Source organism: Rhipicephalus sanguineus, chromosome 5, assembly GCF_013339695.2.
Source record: "Rhipicephalus sanguineus isolate Rsan-2018 chromosome 5, BIME_Rsan_1.4, whole genome shotgun sequence".
NCBI lineage: Eukaryota > Metazoa > Arthropoda > Arachnida > Ixodida > Ixodidae > Rhipicephalus > Rhipicephalus sanguineus.
Window position 1 is genome coordinate 60,559 of NC_051180.1, and position 22,156 is coordinate 82,714.

Below are 22,156 nucleotides of genomic sequence, written 5' to 3' on the forward strand. Positions count from 1 at the left end.
ACAACAAACAACACTTTATTGCTACGTTAGCAATAACGCGTAAATGTCGCGTAGAGGGATAGTCCGCTCTCGTAGAAAAACAAAGGGTATGGCTTACACCTTCGGTCGATGATCGGCTCGCGGGTCTCGGGGCGGTGAGATGTTCCTTCGTAGGTCAGCAGGGCACGAGAGACCGTCTGCTTGTATGCCCGGTTGTTTTATTCACCTCCCGTCTCCCTCCCCACCACGAGGGTTGTTTCCCTCGCAGGGCGAGTTCCCTTTCCCGCGAGCCGGGAAGCGAGGATTGGCGCGCGGAGTGACGGGGAAGAAGGGGTTGTCCGGCAGGAAAGGGCGACGGTGCTCCTCTCCTAGTGGTCCCTTGCTACCACCGTCAGTTCGCGATCGCGCCAGCCTTAAGGAAAGGAAATGGGCGCGTGTGCTCTCCCACATCCTCCTCCCCTTAAGAAAGCCCTCGGACGACAGAGACTGAACCATGAGAATAAAAAAAAAATGTTTTTTTTTTTTATTCGTCATCGAGGAAGGCAAGGAGGGCGTGGTCTACGTCCATTCCCTCCTGCCCTGGCGGCTCTGCCGTGGGTGCCGCCGGTGCCCCCAGTGGTGTCGCCGCAGCCCCCAGCGCGGCCACGGTCGCGTCCTCCGCCGTTGCCGCCGCCGCCGCCGTCCTGGCCTCCGCCGTTGCCGCTGCTGCCGCCGCCGTCCTGGCCTCCGTCGCCGCTGCCGTCCCGGCCTCCGCCGGCAGCCCCTCAGGCGGACCCGCTGTGGCCGCATGGCCAGTGGCTATAGTTAGTAGCCACTGAGCGAAGTCCGCCTCCCGGGCCGCCCGCGCCAGCATGGCCCTGGCCGCCTCGCTGGGGCGTTCCTCAGAGGCGTCGCGGCTCGGTGGCAGGGTGTGTCCCGTGCGGCGCCGGTGCAGCTTACTCTGCGCATGAGACTCGTGCACCATTACGGCGCCGCACGGACATAGCCGCGTTCCTGCGGGCACCGGGAGGCAGGCCCCGTTCGCCCTCCGGTCCGCATCCGCCACCGTCCTGCCCTGGAAAAGGCGGTACAGGCGGGCCGGAGGCGTCCCAACGCGGGCCCTCTCCTGCCGGCGCCAGGGCCTCGATGAGACGTACGCCACCGGGGGGTCCACTCCATCCTGGCTCGTCCAGGTGGCCACATCCCGGTAGCGGCTCTGAGGCGAGGCGGCCGGCTCTCTCGGCTGGGCTGGTGGTTGAGGAGAAATGGCAGCCGGGTAGCGGCGGTCAAGTGGCGGGGCGTACGGGCGGCGTTGTCGCCTGCGGGGGGTCCTCCGCAACGGCGTCTGCTGCGATGTCTGGGCGCGCTGGGGCCGCGACGGCGATGGAGGGTGTGGGGGCTCGCCGCGGGGAGCTGGTCTCTCTGAGACGTCCCGGCGGCTACTGAAGTTTCCCTGTCGGTCCATCTGTTCGGTGAAAGTCGACACAGAAAAGGATTAACACTCGCAGATCATGTTGCGCGTGAATCGTTGCACCCCGCGTAGAACATATCAAACGCGGCCTACCATGCAGAGTTGTCTCCGCCTGTTTCGCAAGAAGTACCGCGGCTCGGGGCTCTTCACTCGGTTTCGAGCGTTCCCAGCCGCCGGCCGCGGCTCGGAGGGGGACTGATAGTCGTCCCCATGCTCCTCCCGTGACACGTAACGTTTCAAGTCGCATACGTGCACTGGTCCGCCGCTCGGTTTGCCTTTCATGTTCGCGAGCCGATAAACAAGTGAGGAAACCTTCTCTCGCACTCGGTACGGCCCGGACCATTTCGGTGCCAGCGAGGCTGCAAACTGTTTGCTAGCGTCGCTAAGAACATGATGGCGTCGCAGCACCAGATCGCCCACTTCGTAGTGTACGTTCCGATGCGAGCGGTCGTACTGCGCCTTCTGCTGTGCCCTAGCAGTGCCGAGATTACTGCGTGCTTTACGTAAAACTTCCGCTAGCTTCTCGCGCAACTGCGCTGCGTATTCAGCTCGTGCTGATGACGCCACTGGCACTCCACTGCGATCCGCGAGTACAGTCTCCATCGGATTCGGCAGTTCTCTCCCCAGGTTTAGAAAAGAAGGCGCATACCCAGTCGAGCGGTTCACAGTCGATCGCAACGCAAACCCGATCTCTGGAAGGTAGGTATCCCAGTCCTTGTGCCTTTCAGAGAACGCGACAAGCATGTGCTTGATGTTGCGATTAACTCGTTCCGTGGGGTTCGACTGAGCATGGTAGGTGGTTGTTTTCTTGTGCTTAATGCCAAGCGCAGCGCACGTGTCAACAAACACCTTCGCAGTAAAATAAGACGCGTTGTCTGTTATCAACTGCTCAGGGAAACCAAACCTGGTGAAAACCTCCATCAACTTATCTAAGATCACACGAGCCGTCAGCTTTCTAAGGGGGAAAAGTTCTACCCACTTAGTGAAGTGATCCGTGATCACCAGCAAGAATTTGTTTCTGCTAGGAGTTGTGGGGTACGGTCCCATTACGTCACATGCCGCGATTTGCCAGGGAGTCTGGCTGTTGATCGGCTGCATGAGGCCGGGCGGTCGTCCGCCTCGGGGCTTGACGCTTTGGCACACGTGGCATGAACGGGCGTAACGAATCACATCCCGCTTCATGCCTGGCCAGGTAGCGAGGCGACACAACTTAGCATAAGTCTTAGGGCCACTCGCATGCCCAGCAATGCACGAGTCATGAAAGTAGCGAAGCAGTGCTCCTCTCAACTTGCGCGGTATCACGACCTTGAATGACTCACTTGTGTCATCGTCGGATGGGATGTACCTCAGCAGGACGCCATCAGAATCCAGCAGATACGAATCCAGCGCGCTCACAGCATTACCAGCTGTTGCCGAGCGCTCCGCACCGACAGCAATACCAGCTGCCCCCGTGTGCGCGGTGGCCTGGCCACCTGGCTCCCGGAGCCCGTCGAACACCTTTCGACAAAACGGATCTTTCTGCTGAGCTTCTAACAGCTCCCTTCTGCTGAAAACAATCCCCGCGCTAACGACAGCCTCTACGTGGTTCACGCTTGTGCCTTGAACTGACGTTTGTTCTACTGTTTCCGTTAGCGCTACCTCGATTGTCTCGCTCACAGTCCGTTCCGGGTCAGTCTCGTGACGGACTGGAGCACGCGATAGTGCGTCGGCCGCGGCATTGTTCTTGCCCTTGCGGTAGCGTACGGTGAAGTCGTAACGCTGCAGAAGCAATGCCCAACAAGCCAGGCGGCCACTTGGTTCGTTCAAGCGCCTCAACCACGTGAGCGCCATGTGGTCTGTCTCAATAACAAACGCCACTCCGTCGATGTAATAGTCAAACTTACGGAGAGCGAAAACTATCGCGAGACACTCTTTCTCTGTTACCGAGTAGTTCCTCTCTGCCGGCGTTAACGAACGGCTCGCGAACGCAATCGGTCGGAGGGCACCTCCATGCTCCTGAAGCAAAATTGCTCCTAACCCCAGGTCGCTTGCGTCTGTTTGAATCACAAACTCCCTGTTCAAATCGGGTAGCTGCAGTTCAGCCGTGTTAGCCAGCAACTTAGTGAGGCGACGCAGTGCGGCCTCCTGCTCTTGACCCCAAGCCCAACGCTCGCCTTTCCTCAAGAGCTTTGTCAAAGGCGCCTGCACTGCCGCGCAGTCTGGAATGAATTGGCGATAGAAGTTCGCCATCCCCAGAAAGCGCCTCAGCTCGCCGATGTCTTTCGGCGACGGATAGCTGACTATCGCTTCGAGCTTACCCTTATTCGGCAAAATGCGACCCTCGTCAAGCGTGAATCCCAACAATGTTATTCGGGTCGCCGCTATCTGAGCTTTGTTCGGGTTCAGAGTGATGCCCGCAGACCCCAGCCTTTCTAGAACGTCTCTTAAGTGGCGCAAGTGCTCATCGAACGTTTTCGAGTAAACCACTATGTCGTCTAGATATGCGAGGGCGTGCTGCCACTTTGCATCTCCCAGAACTTGGTCCATTAGCCTCTGATAAGTAGCGGGAGCCCCCACCAAGCCAAAAGACATTCTCCTAAATTGAAAAAGTCCCCTGTGGCATGTGAAAGCTGACTTCTCTCTGTCCCGCTCGTCCATTTCGACCTGAAAATATCCACGACCAGCATCGAGCGTCGTAAAGTACTTCGCCCCGCCTAGGTTGGATACTAACGATGAAATGGATGGAAGAGGGTATGCGTCCTTCTTCGTAACCTCATTCAGCCTGCGGTAGTCTACACAAAGGCGATATGTATCATCCTTCTTTGGAACTAGAACCACCGGGAAACCCCATGGGCTGTTTGACCTTTCGACCACGCCTGTGTCGATGAGTTCGTCCAAGGCGGCGTCAAGTGCTTTCCGCTTAGCCAAGCTAATTGGTCGGGGATTGCATTTCCAAGGTCGTGCGTCACCCGTATCAATTGTGTGCTTGACCAGCGTAGTGCGGCCCGGGCGGTCAGTGAAAATCGCGTCGTACTCGTACAACAGCGACGACAGCTGCACCTTTTCCCTTTCTGGCATGCTGTGTGCTTCTGCCAAAAGCGGGTGCACTGACCTTCCCTGTACTGCGGCACATTGCTCTGGCGGGGTTACTAGCTTACTCCGCGCGCTTTCCTCCTCTCTCACTCGCGCTGCTCCTTGCGATTGGCATGCCGTTGTCAATGCGGGTGCTTTCGAGAAAAGCTTTAGCGCGTCGCCGTCGCGCTCTCGGTAACCGCCTCTTGCAATGTCAATGACAATACCTGACTTGGCGAGAAAGTCTCGACCCAGGATTAGAGGCATTGACAAACCGGGAAGATGGACAAAGCGTTGTCGCCTCACGCGTCTTTCCCAGCGGATCACAAGTCTAGCCGCACCGCTCGATTGCGCTGTGCCCGAAGCAAGGCGGAACGTGGTGTTGCTTTGTCTCAAGCGGATATTGTTCTCGCAGAGATGGTGCAACACCTCGTCCCCAAATAATGAAGCGCTTGCCCCAGTATCCAAAAGTGCTACAAACTTCTTTCGAGCTATCGTTAACTCGATTAACGGTGCGGGCGAGTCTACGGCATTACCTGCGCGACAGACTGTGGGTGCTAGTGATCCGAGCGCATCGGTAGGACTACTGATCGCCGCGCGGTGCCCGACGTGGTTCACCGGCGGCGTCGTCCGTTTCCCGAACCGCGCGTTCGCTCTTGAACCGGCGTGCGGCCGCATTCGCGGGCGATGTGCCCCGGTGCGCCGCACTGGTAGCAAGGACCACGGAAACCACGCCGGCCCGGGCGCTCGTCGCCACGATCCGGCGGGCCTCGCTCCGCGTTGCGCCGCTCGTCTGGGCTCGTCTCGACCACGTGCTCCTGCCGCGGAACGTCACGTGCAGGCGCAGCACGGGCCGTACGAAACGCGTAAGCGTAGGGGTCCAAAGCGCGGTCTGACAGTTCCCAACCGCGCGGTACGTGCTCATCAGCGAACGATGCTGACGCGTTACCCCTAAACGCCTCTGAACTGACCGCGCCACCGTTCCACGCGCAGCGAGGCTCGAGTGACTGCACTGCGGGTGGAGGCGGGCGGTACGCTCGCGCCGCGAGGATGTCCCCTTGTATGCGCTTCGCTTCGGCGGCGAGCTCTTCTAGGTCTGCGAACTTGCATCCCCTGAAGTGAGCCGCAAAAGTCGGGTGCGCTTGCCGTGTAACGCGCTCGACTTTCTCCGCGTTGGTGGCGAGAGGGTTAGCGAGGCGATACAGTTCGTCCATCGCCCGTACGTACTCCAGCAAGGATTCGTCCGGATGCTGGGTGCGTAGCTCCAACTCCCTCCTCAAACGCCACTCGTAATTCGCCGGAAGGAATTCGTCGCGGAAGCTCTCGCGGAACTCTTCTAGCGTGCGGGCGCGATGTCCGGTCAGTCGGAACCATCGGGCCGCTTGCTCTGTCAGCGACACCGGGACCACACGCGCGAGAAGTTCGGCGTCGGGAAGCCCCGTTGCTTGGTGATAGTAGAGCAGTCGGTCGAGGTACTCATTCGCACTCCTGCAGTCGTGGTAGCCACTGTAGGTAGGCATGTCTACCTTGACACGTGGTCCCGCACTTTGCGAAGGAGGCTGCGCTGTGTTTTGCAACGCGCTGGCTAAGCTCTGCATAACTGACAGTGCATTCTGCAAGAGTACCTCGCTCGAGGGCACACTATTGCCCGAAGACGCGACCACATCTGCGGCTTGTGCCGAAGCAACATGTGGCGGCATCTCGCTGTTCGCGTCGCGAGGTGACGGGGCGCCCGGCGTGGCGCTCTCCGTCGTAGGCCTAATCTCTCCTAACGCGGTCGCTGCAACACCTTGGTTGTCCCGCGTGAAACAACCAAAATTTACGCTGTCGGAAAGTCCAAACAATGCCCCCGCGTTAGCCATAGGATCGACATTCTGCGACGCGACATCAGACAACATGAACAAATCCTGGAATTCAGACATGCCCGTTGTCCTACGTTGACGGAGCATCGGTAGTCGCTCGCATCCACAAAACTAGCCACGTTGCCAAATTCGTTAACGTTGGGCGCCAGATGAGGGGGTCCGCTCTATGTACGGCTGGTGCAGAATCCTAGCTCCGGTCCCAGCCGCAAATAGTCGTACCGTGTCAACGTCCCCTTCCCGTAGCGCGCGTCATCGCAGCTACGACGGGTTCGGGCGAATAAGGCAACAGGCTAGCACAACAAACAACACTTTATTGCTACGTTAGCAATAACGCGTAAATGTCGCATAGAGGGATAGTCCGCTCTCGTAGAAAAACAAAGGGTATGGCTTACACCTTCGGTCGATGATCGGCTCGCGGGTCTCGGGGCGGTGAGATGTTCCTTCGTAGGTCAGCAGGGCACGAGAGACCGTCTGCTCGTATGCCCGGTTGTTTTATTCACCTCCCGTCTCCCTCCCCACCACGAGGGTTGTTTCCCTCGCAGGGCGAGTTCCCTTTCCCGCGAGCCGGGAAGCGAGGATTGGCGCGCAGAGTGACGGGGAAGAAGGGGTTGTCCGGCAGGAAAGGGCGACGGTGCTCCTCTCCTAGTGGTCCCTTGCTACCACCGTCAGTTCGCAATCGCGCCAGCCTTAAGGAAAGGAAATGGGCGCGTGTGCTCTCCCACAGCGAGAAGCAAAAGTCACCCGATGGCACGCGCACCAGCCACGTCGACGCAGAGGATTGGCCAGATGGGGGCTCGTGGCATGCGACCCGAGCCGTGATGGTGAACGACGAAGGATGATCGTGGCACTGTGCTGTGGGGCACCGGACGGAGAAGATCGAGGAAGGAACAAGCGTCGCACCCGCGGCGAAAGCGGCTGGTACTCGGTTCTGGAGGTGGCGGAACGCAAGGCCCGGGGAGTGGCCATCGACCTTGGAAGGCTCCAAGCGAGGCTGCCCGGACACGTCGCCCCTCAATACAGCAGTTCCGGGATCGCCAGCAGCCCTTCTCTTCTCGGCAGGACGGCTGCAGACCACAGTGCAGTCAACGCCTGTCACCCGTGGAGTCCTGAAGCAAGGGACCCAGGCCCAGTTAGGCCTAACCTCGACGGACCGAGGACGGAGAAGACCACTGGGGACACACGCGACGAGAGCCAGCGGTAGGCTGGACGAAGGCGACCGACGATGAACTCGGAGGACTACTGAGGACGTCGGCGACGGTCTCGACGAGAGATTGACGGACGCAAAGGGAATATCGAGTCGTCGCGACGTGCTGTAAGAGCTTTCTCGTACCGCGAGGCCCATAGTGGCCAGACTGAGTGGGAACCTTAGCTAAGCCTAGCTAGTTGCAGTTCTAGATATGAACTGAGATTTTTGTCAAATGTAAATAGGTCTTTTGCTGGATTGTTCAGTGTTCTTAACGCTCTTTTCTGTATGTTACCTTTTTGCTCATTATAAACTTTGTTGTTTTTGCCCGTCCTACCACGGTCTCCTGAGCCCGTCTCACTCTCTCCCGATCCGTTTTTGCAAGCACCCCCGAGATAACACGTGACAATGCATAAGGTCGTATGTATGCATTGGCCCGCGTGCGTTCTTCATTGATTGGCTAAGAATCGATGTTCAGTCTATATTTGAGCTGTCTACATTGCGCTTAACTTCCAAGCATAGGAGTTTCTAAGCGAATGAGGGTTTTCAACTACCATCACAATTTTAGCCGCTGCCGTTTTATCTAGACCAAGAACAACCCAGCACGTTTGTAAAAGCCTTTATCGTGTACAAAGAAGCGTACTTACTCGAGATACAAAAACGTTCTAGAAGAACAGTACTCATGTTGTCTACAATTTATTGAAAAAGCTTTCTCGAAAAACATCACCAATGCTTTGCAATGTTTACAAGACACGTTTTCGCGACGGTTAAAGGAATACTGACCCAAAATCGGAAAATTTTACGAGAACTCTTTGAAATCTCAGTGTGCGATTACATCAAATAGATGTCGTCTCTGAGCAATTTTTTTCAGCGGATAGTTGTATTTTCGGTGTTTCATCTTTCTACGTCGCATCCTTCTACGGTGTCTTAAACAATTCGAACAGATCGGCCGTGATGTGAGCACCGAGCAGTTATTCGCGCGTACTGTATCGCTAGAAGAGTCGTCAGTATTGACTCCTTCGCACAACTTCAGTTTTTCAACTTTACCGAGCAGATGTTCCATGCCCGCAGCACTTCTTACACTCTACGGACAGCCGTTTGCGTTTCGTGCTGTAGCCGTTCACTACGCAGTTAAACTACTCGTCAACTACAATTATCTTTTGCACAAGTAAGTCAGCGTTCTCGAAGCAAAGTGTGGGATTGGGCTAGTTGATATTTCATTATTAAACTACTCAGCGCGAAAAAATTGACACGGTGCACATAGAAAAGACGAGGACCAGCGCTGGTCCTCGTATTTTCTATGATTACCGTGTCAAATTTTTGCGCTGAGCAGTCCGTTCCCGAGCCGGCGAGTGTAAAATATTCCGCACATCTTGTTCGATACCTCGTCGTAAAATCTCTAAAAAATCCACTGCTTTGAAGGCGTAGTGACAGTTGACAACTGATCGAATGTCCATAGGCGTGCGCACAGTGGGGGCAGGGGGAGGGCGGCCACCCCCCCCTAATCACCTAAGAGGGGAGGCACAAAATCTGCCCCGTACATTAACTTAGTAGGGTGGGGGGGGGGGCTGCGATGAACCTTTGCCCCCCTGATGGGGAACCCTGCGCATGCCTATGCGAATGTCAGTGTGATGCAACTCTCAGTCTCGGTAGCGTATATACGTAATCGCCTACCTTTCGTTTTGCTGTTCTATTTCTGGCGGCTCCTCCAAACTGGGCACTGGGCTTTCGCGGGACGCCGTGCGTTTTTGGGGGGGGGGGGGATTTGCGCCTTGGTCCTGAACATTTTGGCTTTAAAATGTGGGGTGGAAGTGCTGGGAACAAGCGCGGCACGGCAGCAGGCGCGAGTTCCCACTTTCCACGTGGGATCAAAACTTCTTGTCCCGCAATGACACGACGATAGTGCTTTACAATGTCGTCACTCTCAAAAGTAACGTCACAGACCTTGCATTTCGCAGTAAGCTTTCTATCTTTGCGATGCAAGGCTTGAATGGCGTAGGGTTTTTTGGAGGTCCGAAGAAGTGTCGTGAAGTGGAAGTGTCGTGTAGCGGAGTCGTCGTTGCGGTAGCCGCTCTTGCAGCCGGGCCATACCGCACTGTGAATCTGTTCGCCCTCGTTAGGCTTCGTACATCATGCACGTGTCTTCGTACAAGACGCTACGCCTGGTCAAGAACAGTCGCAAAAATGACGAGCTAACAAAGCGCAGACGTCGCTGTAACCCACGTGCGCTCGTACATCGGCGGCGCCGATCACAGCAAGCGCCAGCCGTGGGAGCTAGACGTGACTGCAGCGCCACTAGTTCTCACGACCGCCACGCAGACTGCCTCTCCGACGGAGCTTTTAAACTGAGTTTGTTCCTAGTAACGTTGGTAAATAATTATCTAGTTATTTTGCAGTAAGTCATGCTACCTGTATTTCTTCATAAAATGAATTTGACGACCCACTCAACCCATATGCAATAGTTGGCAAGCATTCCTAAGAAAGTAAAAAAATATTTTGAAATTCCTGCCAAAATACCCCACGTCCTACATCTCGTTATAACATGGTACTGCCTTCATCAAAGTGGTCATGTGTAGCAGAATATGTCGCTCACAACTGATTTAAAGGGGTCTGGAACCACCCCTCGTGCTTGGTAAAAAAAAACACATGCAACGGAAAGCAGACGCTGCTGTCAATAGCCCAGCCAAATCTCGCAGCAGTGCATGGCAAGCCGAGTTCAAGCAGAGTGAAGCGTGAAATGCTGCTTTCTCGAGCACCCTCTTTTCTCACAGAGGCCTGCACTCACATTCTCTGGAGGGCAGTCATGCAGCAAATTTGTCATCACACAACAGATCGACGAAATTGACTGATAACTGAAATAAACCAAGAGCGGTGTTTCGATCAGATGTGCTTCTTGCCTGGGGGGTGCCACCATGTGCCGGGCACCGTGCTCTATAGTCTGCTAAATTTACACGGTTGCAACACTACCGCACGCTGGAATCGCAGCGGGAGAGAGCAGTCGCATTTCATGATGCGGGCTCATGGTCGACGTGCGCGTGACGTAGCTTCTTTCCCCCATGGTCGTCTCTTCCCGTGTAGCTTCCAGCGCGCTCGTCAGGAGGAAGGGAGAGAGAAAGCACATAAAGAATGCAACATATCCCTGTAGCTTTGCTCATGTTTGACAGGTTTGAAAAATTTGTGTGGCAGTCGATTCGTGTGGCAATAAACTCTGATAGTGAGGCGACTCGATCATCACTCGGAAAATTGGTTCGGGACCCTTTAAGGGAACTTCAGGTAACGTAAATGTTAAGTTTACCATTAGCTTGGTGTTCGTGGTCTCCACGTTGCCAATAGTACACAGAAATGGCAAAAGTAAGTCGTGTATCCAAACAAGGTTGCCATGTCATAATTGCATATAGCCTTCTTGCTTTGTTTTGGTAAAATGTGCATAAGTTCAGAGTGTTTTTTTCCCCCTCTAGTTTCAGGCAAAACGAAGGAGTGATTGTTCTTGGTGCTACAAACCGTAGGGATGACCTTGACAAGTGAGTGCTGCAGAAATGAAGTTGCTTGCTCTGTGTGCCCTGTACTGATATGGCTGAGAGCTTGTTGCATGCTAGTTGATTTTGAAGCTAAACATTTTGACAGAATTGCCTTTCTGGTTTGGTTAATTATGACTTTCAAGGGGCTGCACTAAAAAAATTGTTGTATTTTTCCAATGTTTCGGAGCCAAATCTGTTCCTTATTGTAGGATGCTAATTACAAACATATCAATAGAACATCACGAACAGCAGCACCAATACAGCCACAGAACTAACATGCAGACATTGTGATAAAAGGTGGCCTCGGTGCTGCACTTGGCAGTGGTGGCACAGGAAACTGAGATCGCTTCAGCAATTCCGGATCGGAGCCTCGACTATCCAGCGATGACTCCTCGATGGCAGGAGTGGAGCTTGATGAACCTCCACCACTAACACAGCGTTTCTCGGCGGGAAGGCAAACACGGGTCGCAGGTGCTTTCTTTTTCTTCACAGTCTTGATTAGGTGGCTCGGGCATCCAGGCAATATTGTTGGGATCGCGTCTTTTGCCAAAGCCGCCTTCCTCGGAGCACTCACAAAAACGTTACCTTTATATAGCGCTTCCCATGATTTGGTGACAAATCGCGCATCAAAATGTTTTTCACAAACAAAATCTGTCGTTTGCAACTCGCGATCCTTCCGCAGAATACAAGGAGGTTTAAAAAAAACTTCTGGAGTGGAGTCGAACCCGTTTATAACGAACTCGAAAGTGCCGCGAAAACTCGTCGCTATATCAGTAATTCGTTATAAATGGACTCGCCCTCAAAAACATGCATTTATTGACCAAGCCGCTTTTTTTTTCTGGGCATTTTTATTGAAAAGTGCTAACAACTCCTCCGGTGAGAAGTTGGGCCTTTTCGCGTTGTGAAGCGAGGCCCGCTGCGTGCACGAGTGAATTAAACCGCCTTTGCAGTGAAGCGATAATGTTTTATTGAACCGCGGTACCACTACATGGAGCCGATCGTCCCTGGCTAGTTGCGTGCAGCGCGTTGTCTACTTAGCTCACGCCATCACTGCCGGGCCGCTTGCATTTGTACGCGCATTTGTGCGCTCTTTGTGCCCGCTTCACTTCGGAGCGTGCACGGGTGCGGCGAGCGGCCTGTTCGTTCAACGTGGCAAAGACAAGCATTTTGCAAGCAACGCGCACTCTACGTCTCCGCGATGCTCTGACGGCCTTACACGACAGGCGCGGCGCGCTTGGGTTGCCGCCTAATAAAACACTAGCTGTAAGTGCATCAACGTTTCTCGGTGCCTGTGTCGCTCAACACCAGCGAGCTAGTTTCGTTTACACGAAGCGACGCGCACTTTATCTCGCACGGCGCGGCGGAAGCGAACTTTCAAACGGCAATGACATCGCGCGCTTGTACTGCTTGTACCGCCGTCACCCCGAACAGTTTACGCCACACATGCAGCCGAGCCGATAGCTGCAGATGACTGTGATAAGGTTGTCGGCGATAAATCATAATGGCACGTTCATCGCCGGCCGCCACATCGCCAAGCTTCGCTCTCTTCTGATGATTATCCGTGAAGGAATCGCCGCAATCGCGCGGAAGTCGTAATCATTATTGATCGGCCGGTCTCTGCCGTTACCGAAAAGATGAAAGTCGTTTTGCGGCACATTGTGACATCGACACAGTGAACATTTAAGCGCCGAATAGTTATTGCGGTCATCGCTTATTGCATTTTATGGATATTTGCATTCCAAGGCATAGGTTCATCGTAGGCGGTTGTAGCCGCAGAGAACGGCGCCAGGAAAGGTTGCCATGCGAAAGCTGACTACAAGGCTTCATGCTGCCTACTATTTCTTTCTTTCTTTTTTTTTTATTCCCCACTGCCATTCTGCCACTGAAGAAACGACCGGAAAGCGAGCGACCTCGCTCGTAGCGTCTGAAAGCAGTGCGTGCGGTGGTCGCTGATCTCGGGTATCTTCGTCACGAGTAAACTGGACCGGGGCACGCGCGAGCGCGCGCTTCTCATGCTTTAGAAGGCCTACTTTAACTTTTTTTCGCTTCGTATACGCCATATTTTACCGCGGCTGGGTCTGAAGTGTTCGTTGTAAAAGTAGGAGGCTTTGAAAGATGTTCGTTATATATGGACGCAATTTCAATGGGTAGCATAGGAAAATCGTAAGTGCACCGAAATATGGTCGTTATAACCGATAGATCGTTATATCTGGATCGTTATAAGTGGGTTCGACTGTATGTTGCCAATGCGAGCGGGTGAAGCCTGGGAAACCGGTTGGCAGCCATCTTGCTCCAGGCAAGAGGGAGCGCAGCTCGAGTGCGGGCAGCGTAATTGTGAGCTTCCGCGGGGGCATTTCAGCATGAGAAACGGAACAGTTAGTGTCACTTATTTGGCCGAATGTGTGTCTTTTTTTTTTTTTGTCCTGCAAGATTGAAGAAGGCAGTTTTTTACGCCATAATACATGGGCTGAAGCGTGCCTGATAACAAGTAGAATTTGCTTCCAGCATTCACGAAATGAAGCACACGGCAGAGTTGATAAGTGGTACATAAAATTTTATTTAGCTGCGGCTTTTGTACAACTTCAAAAGAAAAAGAAGCATACACAATGTGGTTTATACATGAATCGATAATGCAACAAATGCCACAATAACTTCAAAATGCATCATAATGCAGACAGTCATGAAACTAACCGTATGAAACACGCACCCTTAAACTAAACACAGCAGAAGAAAAGATACAAAAGCAGACTAGTTGACTAGTTTGCTGCAGCTTTCGTTTACGCATAATGCAATGACGAAACTAACCATATGAAACACGTGCCCTTAAAAAGTAAGCACAGCAAAAAGAAGAAATGCGAAAGCAGATTAATTCACTAGCTTCCTGCAGCTCTTGTTTACGCTCGTTTACAAATTTTTAAAAATAACTGTCCTTGTCAGTCACGTTCTTACTCCGCTCTGGGAGTTTTAAATGCGAAGCATTTCTTAGCGATCCTTTGGCACATTCAGCGCTTCCACCTACGTATCTATCTATCTAGCCGCCTACGCCTCATGATCTCCTCCTTAACTTGGTATAGACCAAATCGGCATGGGAGGGTGAGAGGATTTGACGAATATGACTGTCGGGTCATGAGATGAATAACGGGAAATCCTGTCGTGTACGTCGTCAAACCCCTACCTCCAGACATGTGTGGCACATAGCCGTTTACACTGGCCGCGGTGTACCGTTATGCGCTCCAGGTGATTGGCTGTTTATATCTACCCAGGAACGGCAAAAACAGACATTGGTAATTTAAATGCGAGAGCGTTAAGAAAAACCGACATAGGCAGCGTTGACCCGACGAACGGAAAGATTAAATATTAGGATCACAGCAGGAATCGAACCCAAGCATTCTGCGTGGCAATCAAGTATTCCACCACAGAGGCACATCAGGTATATAGACAGGTTTGGAAAAACATCCTATGCAGGCGTAATGTTGGTGCAACGTCAAGTGTGGTTGTGGTGCTGGCTATCTTATTTTGCAAGAAAACAATGTCATGAGTAAATGGGCACGGGGCGCGCGCCGGACAGCACAAGGCGTCGATGGTGTGCGGGGAATGGAAAAATACCCGATGGTGTGCACCCCCCGCCACTTCGACGCAAGCCATTGGCCAGCGAAAGGCGCGTGCCACGCGACCCGAACTGAGGTGCGGAACCCCAGAGGAAGGAGCAGGCATTGTTCGGTGGAGTCGTCGAGGAGCAAGGTGGTGGAGGCCAGCGTCGCGTCCGCGACGGGAACGGCAGGGCTGAGTTCTGGAGGCAGCGTTGTGCATGCCCCGGGAGGGTGGCCGTCGACCTCGGGGTCTACCGAGCGAGGCGTCCTGGGCTTGCGGCAGCCTCAGCACGCAGTTCTCGTGGCACCTGCAGCACTACCACAGCTCGGCAAGACGACGGCGACCCACCAGCAATCACCGGAGAGCCACGTCGACAGTTCGACCCGGTGGCACCAAGGGGAGGCCAGGAGTTAGGCCTAACTGGACGAGACGGATGTTCTCGATGAAGGGCCGGAGGATCGGCGACGAGGAAGACTAGCGACGCAGCGGATCGACGACGACGACCCCAAGACGTCGACAGCAGCGGCGACGACTGGGCAGGGCGTCGATCTTCGCATCGAATCGAGGCGACGGGCAACACGAACCGTAAGAACGTTCGATTCGCGTAGCGAGACTGAGGCGCCATAGTGGCCAGACTTTGAGTGTGTAGAAATCAAGCATAGCTTGTAGGCTTTGCGATTTGTTAGAGATTGCGCGCTAGAGCGTCATGTTTTCTAACGTTACTTTTTGATGTAAATTTTTTTTGGTGTTAACTTCTTGTTTGCCGTGTTGTGTGATAAAGATTTGTTTGCAGTGACGCCACGGTCTCCCGCCTCTCTCACTCTCCCAATTCCATTCCGCGTTGCAAGCGCTCCCGAGATACGTGACATAATAAGTGGCGAGCCTGTGCCAGGATTTTTCCAGCGTTTGGCCCAGTTACGTATCGTCGGGGGTTGCAAGGATGGATTGGGAGAAATTGGCGGCCGTGGCCAGAGACTGCGAAATGAATAAGGAGGAGACGATGAGGTTTTTCGAGAACGCTCAGAAAGAGCGCGAAAGAGAGTACGAGCGTGAGAAGGAGCGCGCGCAGAAAGAGCAGGAACGCGAGAAGGAGCGGGCGCGGGAGCAGCATGAGCGCGAGAAGCAGATTCTCGAGCTCAAGTTGAAGTTAGCCGAAATAAATGTCGCTCCGCGCAACGACGCTAGTCGCGCGAGTACCCCGACGACGGCGTTGGCCAACACGTCTACTCCCACGTCGAGACAAATTTGCCCAAGAAAGCTAATGGCACCCTTCGACGAGCGAAGGGACGACCTCGATGCCTATTTGCATCGGTTTGAGAGAATCGCCGTAGGGCAAGGCTGGGAGAGAAGCGAGTGGGCAAATGCCTTGAGTCTGTGTCTCGTGGGAGAGGCCTTGAGTGTGTTTGGTCGCATGCCAGCTCAAGAGTCTCTAGACTATGACATAGTAAAGAAGACTTTATTGGAGAGGTTTCGGCTAACTGCCGAGGGTTTTCGCGAAAAGTTCCGGACATGTAAGCCCGAGGATTCAGAAACTGGCAAGCAGTTTGCGTGTCGGCTAGCTAACTATTTTGATCGCTGGATAGAGCTGTCCGAGACAGAAAAGACATATGAAGGGGTCCGCGACAGAATGGTTGCTGAGCAATTCCTCAATAGGTGCAGCAAAAACTTAGCAGTATTTTTGAAAGAGAGGAAGCTAAGCACAGTAGAGGAGATGGCAAAGCAAGCGGACCAATTCGTAGAGGCTCAGGGTCTAAGGAACTTAGAAAAAGGTGACAGAGACGATCACATGGAAGAAGAGAGCAACAGTGAGGCCCCAAGGGGTAAACAAAGGGCACAGCAGCGGTGTTTCTTGTGCAATCGACTAGGGCATATAGCTATGAACTGCCGCACTAGCACTAGTCAACAAGAATCCCACGTTATCTGCCAATTGTGTCAGAAAAGAGGGCACAAAGCGAACGAGTGTAGGAATAGACCGGTAGAGCATACTGCGTGTGCAGTGAGGTCAGAAGGGAAGGAAGAGATAGTTGGTGCAGTGATAGATAGGTCGGAAGGTGTTAATATGCCAGTTGTGGAAGGTAAAGTAAATGGCAAACGGGTAACGGTGCTGAGGGACTCAGGAGCGGATACTGTGTTAGTGAGGAGAAGTCTGGTGAATGAAAGGGATTTCACGGGGAGAATAGGCACAGTGGTCTTTGTAGATGGATCCAAGAAGGAGTTACCCGAGGCGAAAATAAGGTTAGATACTCCTTATTTCGTAGGCGTACTCACAGCAAAGTGTATGGAAGATCCCATCTATGATGTGATATTGGGAAATAGGCCAGGGGTAAGAAGGGTGGATGACCCAGTACGGCGAGAGAAATATGCTAAACAAAGGAAACAGGTAACTGGAAGCCCCGAGAGCATTGAAGCTAGTAGGGGAAGTGGGAATAGCGAGGCACGAGGCAAGGATAAAGTGCCAATGTTGGAGTGGGTAGGTGTAACCTCTGAGGAGTTCTCAAATGAACAGAGGAGGGACAGAACTCTGAGGCACGCGATAGATAGAATTGGCCGTGAACCAACAAGAGAGGGATGTATAGACGGAGTGTCCTACGAATCACTCAAGGAGTTAATTTTCCGTAAGTTTTGGAAAAGAGGGACACTAATTAGACAACTGATGGTGCCCGCACGTTATAGACAGGTCATTTTAGAGCATTGGTATGCGAATGGGTTCAGAGATACACAGAACCTGCGTAGGGAAGTGACGAAGGAGGCATTTTGGCCAGGTATGCAGAAAGATGTCAAACGCTTTGTGAAGAGTCACCAATGAAGCGACCGATTGTGACATTGTGTAGTATCGCACCTGGTAGATTATAGTGTTCTGGACAATGAACATGTGGTGTGTAGGTCTAATGATAGTGGTGTTGTATGAACTATGTGCGGTGAAGTAAAGTGTGAGTGAAAGTGCGTGACAAAGTGGGGAAGTGAAGATGTGCATAGGTCAAGCAAGGAAAGAGGAGCACAAGCTACAAGACACTATCAGAAGAGCAGAGGGCCATAACCCTGAAGAGGAGGACCAAAGCAGTTTTTTAAGAAAAAAACTCTTCAAAAGGGGGGCCCAATGTCATGAGTAAATGGGCACGGGGCGCGCGCCGGACAGCACAAGGCGTCGATGGTGTGCGGGGAATGGAAAAATACCCGATGGTGTGCACCCCCCGCCACTTCGACGCAAGCCATTGGCCAGCGAAAGGCGCGTGCCACGCGACCCGAACTGAGGTGCGGAACCCCAGAGGAAGGAGCAGGCATTGTTCGGTGGAGTCGTCGAGGAGCAAGGTGGTGGAGGCCAGCGTCGCGTCCGCGACGGGAACGGCAGGGCTGAGTTCTGGAGGCAGCGTTGTGCATGCCCCGGGAGGGTGGCCGTCGACCTCGGGGTCTACCGAGCGAGGCGTCCTGGGCTTGCGGCAGCCTCAGCACGTAGTTCTCGTGGCACCTGCAGCACTACCACAGCTCGGCAAGACGACGGCGACCCACCAGCAATCACCGGAGAGCCACGTCGACAGTTCGACCCGGTGGCACCAAGGGGAGGCCAGGAGTTAGGCCTAACTGGACGAGACGGATGTTCTCGATGAAGGGCCGGAGGATCGGCGACGAGGAAGACTAGCGACGCAGCGGATCGACGACGACGACCCCAAGACGTCGACAGCAGCGGCGACGACTGGGCAGGGCGTCGATCTTCGCATCGAATCGAGGCGACGGGCAACACGAACCGTAAGAACGTTCGATTCGCGTAGCGAGACTGAGGCGCCATAGTGGCCAGACTTTGAGTGTGTAGAAATCAAGCATAGTTTGTAGGCTTTGCGATTTGTTAGAGATTGCGCGCTAGAGCGTCATGTTTTCTAACGTTACTTTTTGATGTAAATTTTTTTTGGTGTTAACTTCTTGTTTGCCGTGTTGTGTGATAAAGATTTGTTTGCAGTGACGCCACGGTCTCCCGCCTCTCTCACTCTCCCAATTCCATTCCGCGTTGCAAGCGCTCCCGAGATACGTGACATGCTGGCTATCTTATTTTGCAAGAAAACAATGCACAGTACGTATGTACTCCTACGATACAGGCGTCATATCAGATTAACGTCTGTGGTTCCAGTGTTGGCTCCACTTTTATTAGCCCCGAGAACGAACACTGGCGGCGCGGCAGTCGCGGCGATGTGACGTCACGGCAAGGACTCGCTTGCTCCGCGGCCGAGGATCGCCTTTTTCTGCGCCCGCCGCGTACCCGCTCTTTCGCGATACGGTGGTGGTTACTGCTCATTCTTGCGATGCAAATCTCCCAAGGGAGAAGGTAGAAGTTTACACTACTAGTGAAAGCTTAGTAAACTGTAGGAAGTTTGGATAATATATCTTATAATGGGCGAATTCCCGTCCGAACGGAAGATTCACCGTGAAAATGGTGATGCTGCACGAGAGCAAGACATTCGTTGTTTTCACCGCGTACTCCAAGACATCGGTGCTAAATAATTTACGCTAATGGTTTTAACTTCATTACAACTTGGCGTAGACTCCACGGTTAGAACACGCGTCCCGAAGATTACAAATTAACGTAAGACGTTTTCAATTCACTAACTACATTGCGGTTTATCGTGCAAGTTATGTCTGCATTTGCAGATTATCTAGGTGACTTGACAGAATTGCACTTTCTGCTACAGGAGACTAGATGAATCTGTCTATCGTAAAGAATCACTTAATACATCCGGGAAATTAAACAAAATAATACTGCCACGCACACAATGGTTTCGGAAATTCTGAGGTGTTAGTATACGTGGATTATCTAAACATTTCTTCTCAACACTCGTCTGGGATTATGTGGCCGTATACTAGGGTGATTTGCTGATCTGCTGGTCCGATCAACCGCCTGGTCACAAGCGGTAATGTTAAATTCAAGTGGGAGCACTGTCGATAGCAATCGCCTGCAAAACAAACGCCTGAAAGTCGAAATGAGCGTTTTGAACTGTTTCGATGGCACTCTTAGTGACGTGGCCCACGTATTAATTAAATGTCCTTCGCCTTAATGAGTCAATTAATGGTCTCGCACATCATGTCCACATAAAGGTTGATGATGTTCAGGGGTATACCAAATGCAAAGAAAATCAATTTATGAGCTGGCTACCTAAACTAGTACTTATACAAGTGTAACAGCGCCGTTGCTACGATGTTGCATGAAGACACAATCTGACAGCAATAAGAAGTTTCCGCAATTAACCTGAACTTTTGTATGTTATGAAATGAAGCCTCGAAATTATTGCGAGAAAAACGTGAAACTAAACAACACGATGAGTGAGCGAGTACACAAGAAAAACAAGCACAACAACTGCGGCGTTATTCTCGGGCAAGCGCTTTCGAGATATTTTGCGAAGCTCAATACTGCATGCGCTTTCGTAATCGTGCGTGGGGCTTAGCACACCGGCAAGAACGCTGTCCGCCGATCGCGGATGCGTCCGATGCAAATAACACTTGTGGAGGCGAAGCCATCATATTTTTTAAAGTAATCGCCCGTGAACAACGCAACCTAATAATGTGAATAAGGTATCTTCCGTGTCAAGACCGCGATATGATTCTGAGACACGCTGCAGATTAATTTTGACCGCCTCGAATTCTTTAACGGGCTCCTGTATCTAAGCAGAGAGGAATGTTGCTTTTAACATCCGTCGGAATGCGGCTGCTGTGGTCGGAACTCGGACCCATCCCCGATGTTAGCAGCGCGACATAACAACAAATCTCATCACCCCTTTCAAAGTGTGCACGACGGCGCGCGGGCACCGTTGGGGACTGTGAAGAAAAAATACATATAACTTTTTGTCGTTTTACTAGGAACATTATCGATGCTGTTTTCGTCATTCATCTGAAGCTTGAGACAGGCAAAAAGCGAACGTAAACAGCGGGACAGCGCACGAAGCAAGCGCGTGATATGGCGGCGCGTCTCGGCGGGCGTCGAAGAGTCCTTGCCGTGACGTCATCCACGCCTCCCGCCAGGCGGCGCCACCCCAACTTCTCGGGGCTAATAGCAGTGTAATAAACATTACATTTGTATTCCTATGGTTCAGCAAGCTATATTGAAGCATTGCTCGACCCCAGAGGAATACATTAACGAAAGTTACGTAATATCCACATGGTTGCACCATAATGTGCACTTAGTTTTGGTAATACTAACGTATGTACTCTAACGTGAGGGCTGGCGTTACATTGCACCATAAAGTTACCCTTTAAATGCCAGTGTTGTCTATGTGCCTGGTGAGCCCACGATGTGCACACAGCTACTACACTTACAAAAACACATTCATCCACCTCGTAACGTTTGGCTCAAAGCCATAAAATACACCATAGAAGTGCTCGCTGACTGCTTCGCATGAAACAGATTCCCACAACGCGTGGGATCTGCCGGATTTTTTTCCGGTTGATTTCTTTTGAAATGTGGTGAAGTCTGATTTTACAACGAAAGCTGTTATCAGATCACAACGTCAGTGGGGTAGTTGTCCGCTGCCGCTGCCGGTGTCCGTAACTACTATCACGCGAAATAAGAAAAAATGAAATAAATAAAAATAAACAGGCTCAGTTGGGATTTGAACCCGGGTCCTCTGCGTGGCAGTCGAGTATTCTTACACAGAGCCATGCTAGTGACTGCTACTCCTTTGCAAAAACATCCTTACAGGCGTCATGTCGGGCAAGGAATCGCGTTAAATGTGTAATATAGCGTGTCAGAAAAGTAAAATAACGACCAGGTGTTACACAATGCTAATAGGGGATATTCAAAATGTACCGCGCCATCTGTCCACAATCCAGTTAGCTCGATCCGCCATGTTTTGTTGGGCGTGAAAACGAAACCAGTCGCGTGTCGCAGCCTTTCAGGTGCTCGTTGCTGATTATTTATCTTCGTTCTGCGATGACTTCCCAATGTTTTGTGCGCTGTTCAGGCAACGAGGGAGCCCTGACAATGCCAGGAACAAGGTAGCATTAATTTTAATGGAATTTATCAGTTAAATGAACGAACAAAAATGATATACCGATGCGAACTTGTTTCGTCAACAAGATCGGCACCGTGTTTAAGTTCGGAAATGACCGGCGCACGCAAAAGCGCTCTTCAACCTCAGTTCTTATTTCTCCGTTCAATTTAGTTGCTCGCCTGCAACATAAGCTACACTTACAGAACAATATATTACGATGTAGGCATTTTAAAACAAACGGCCGACGTCGCACGCACGCGAGAGAGCATAATTGATCAACATTAGCTTATTGGTGTTGCAGATCGACGAAAGCAATGATTTACGTATATAAACGTGTGTAGGCAGTGCCACAGACGCTGCTGCGTGCGTCCGCGGTAAATCAGTGCCGCCACTTGAGACCCAATCGCAAAGATCCACACAGCCATCGCTTTGCAAGCTTAGCAAGGCAGTGTGCGCCGAAGTACATAGTCCGCATGCCGCGTCTGCCCTTCGCTTTACACCACCTTATGCCTCAGCTTTTATTTTTCTTTTGCTTCCTTCGGTTAGCGTGC

General features: G+C 52.4%; 1 protein-coding gene across 1 annotated transcript in view; it reads left to right on the forward strand.

The window, feature by feature from the left end:
* Positions 1 to 22,156, forward strand: part of LOC119395203 (ATP-dependent zinc metalloprotease YME1L-like) — a gene marked incomplete at its 5' end in the record, with an annotated part of 63,468 nt that overhangs the window by 16,675 nt on the left and 24,637 nt on the right. The window contains 1 exon segment of the mRNA XM_037662481.2: positions 10,984 to 11,046. Within this exon segment, the coding sequence (XP_037518409.2) occupies positions 10,984 to 11,046 (63 nt within the window).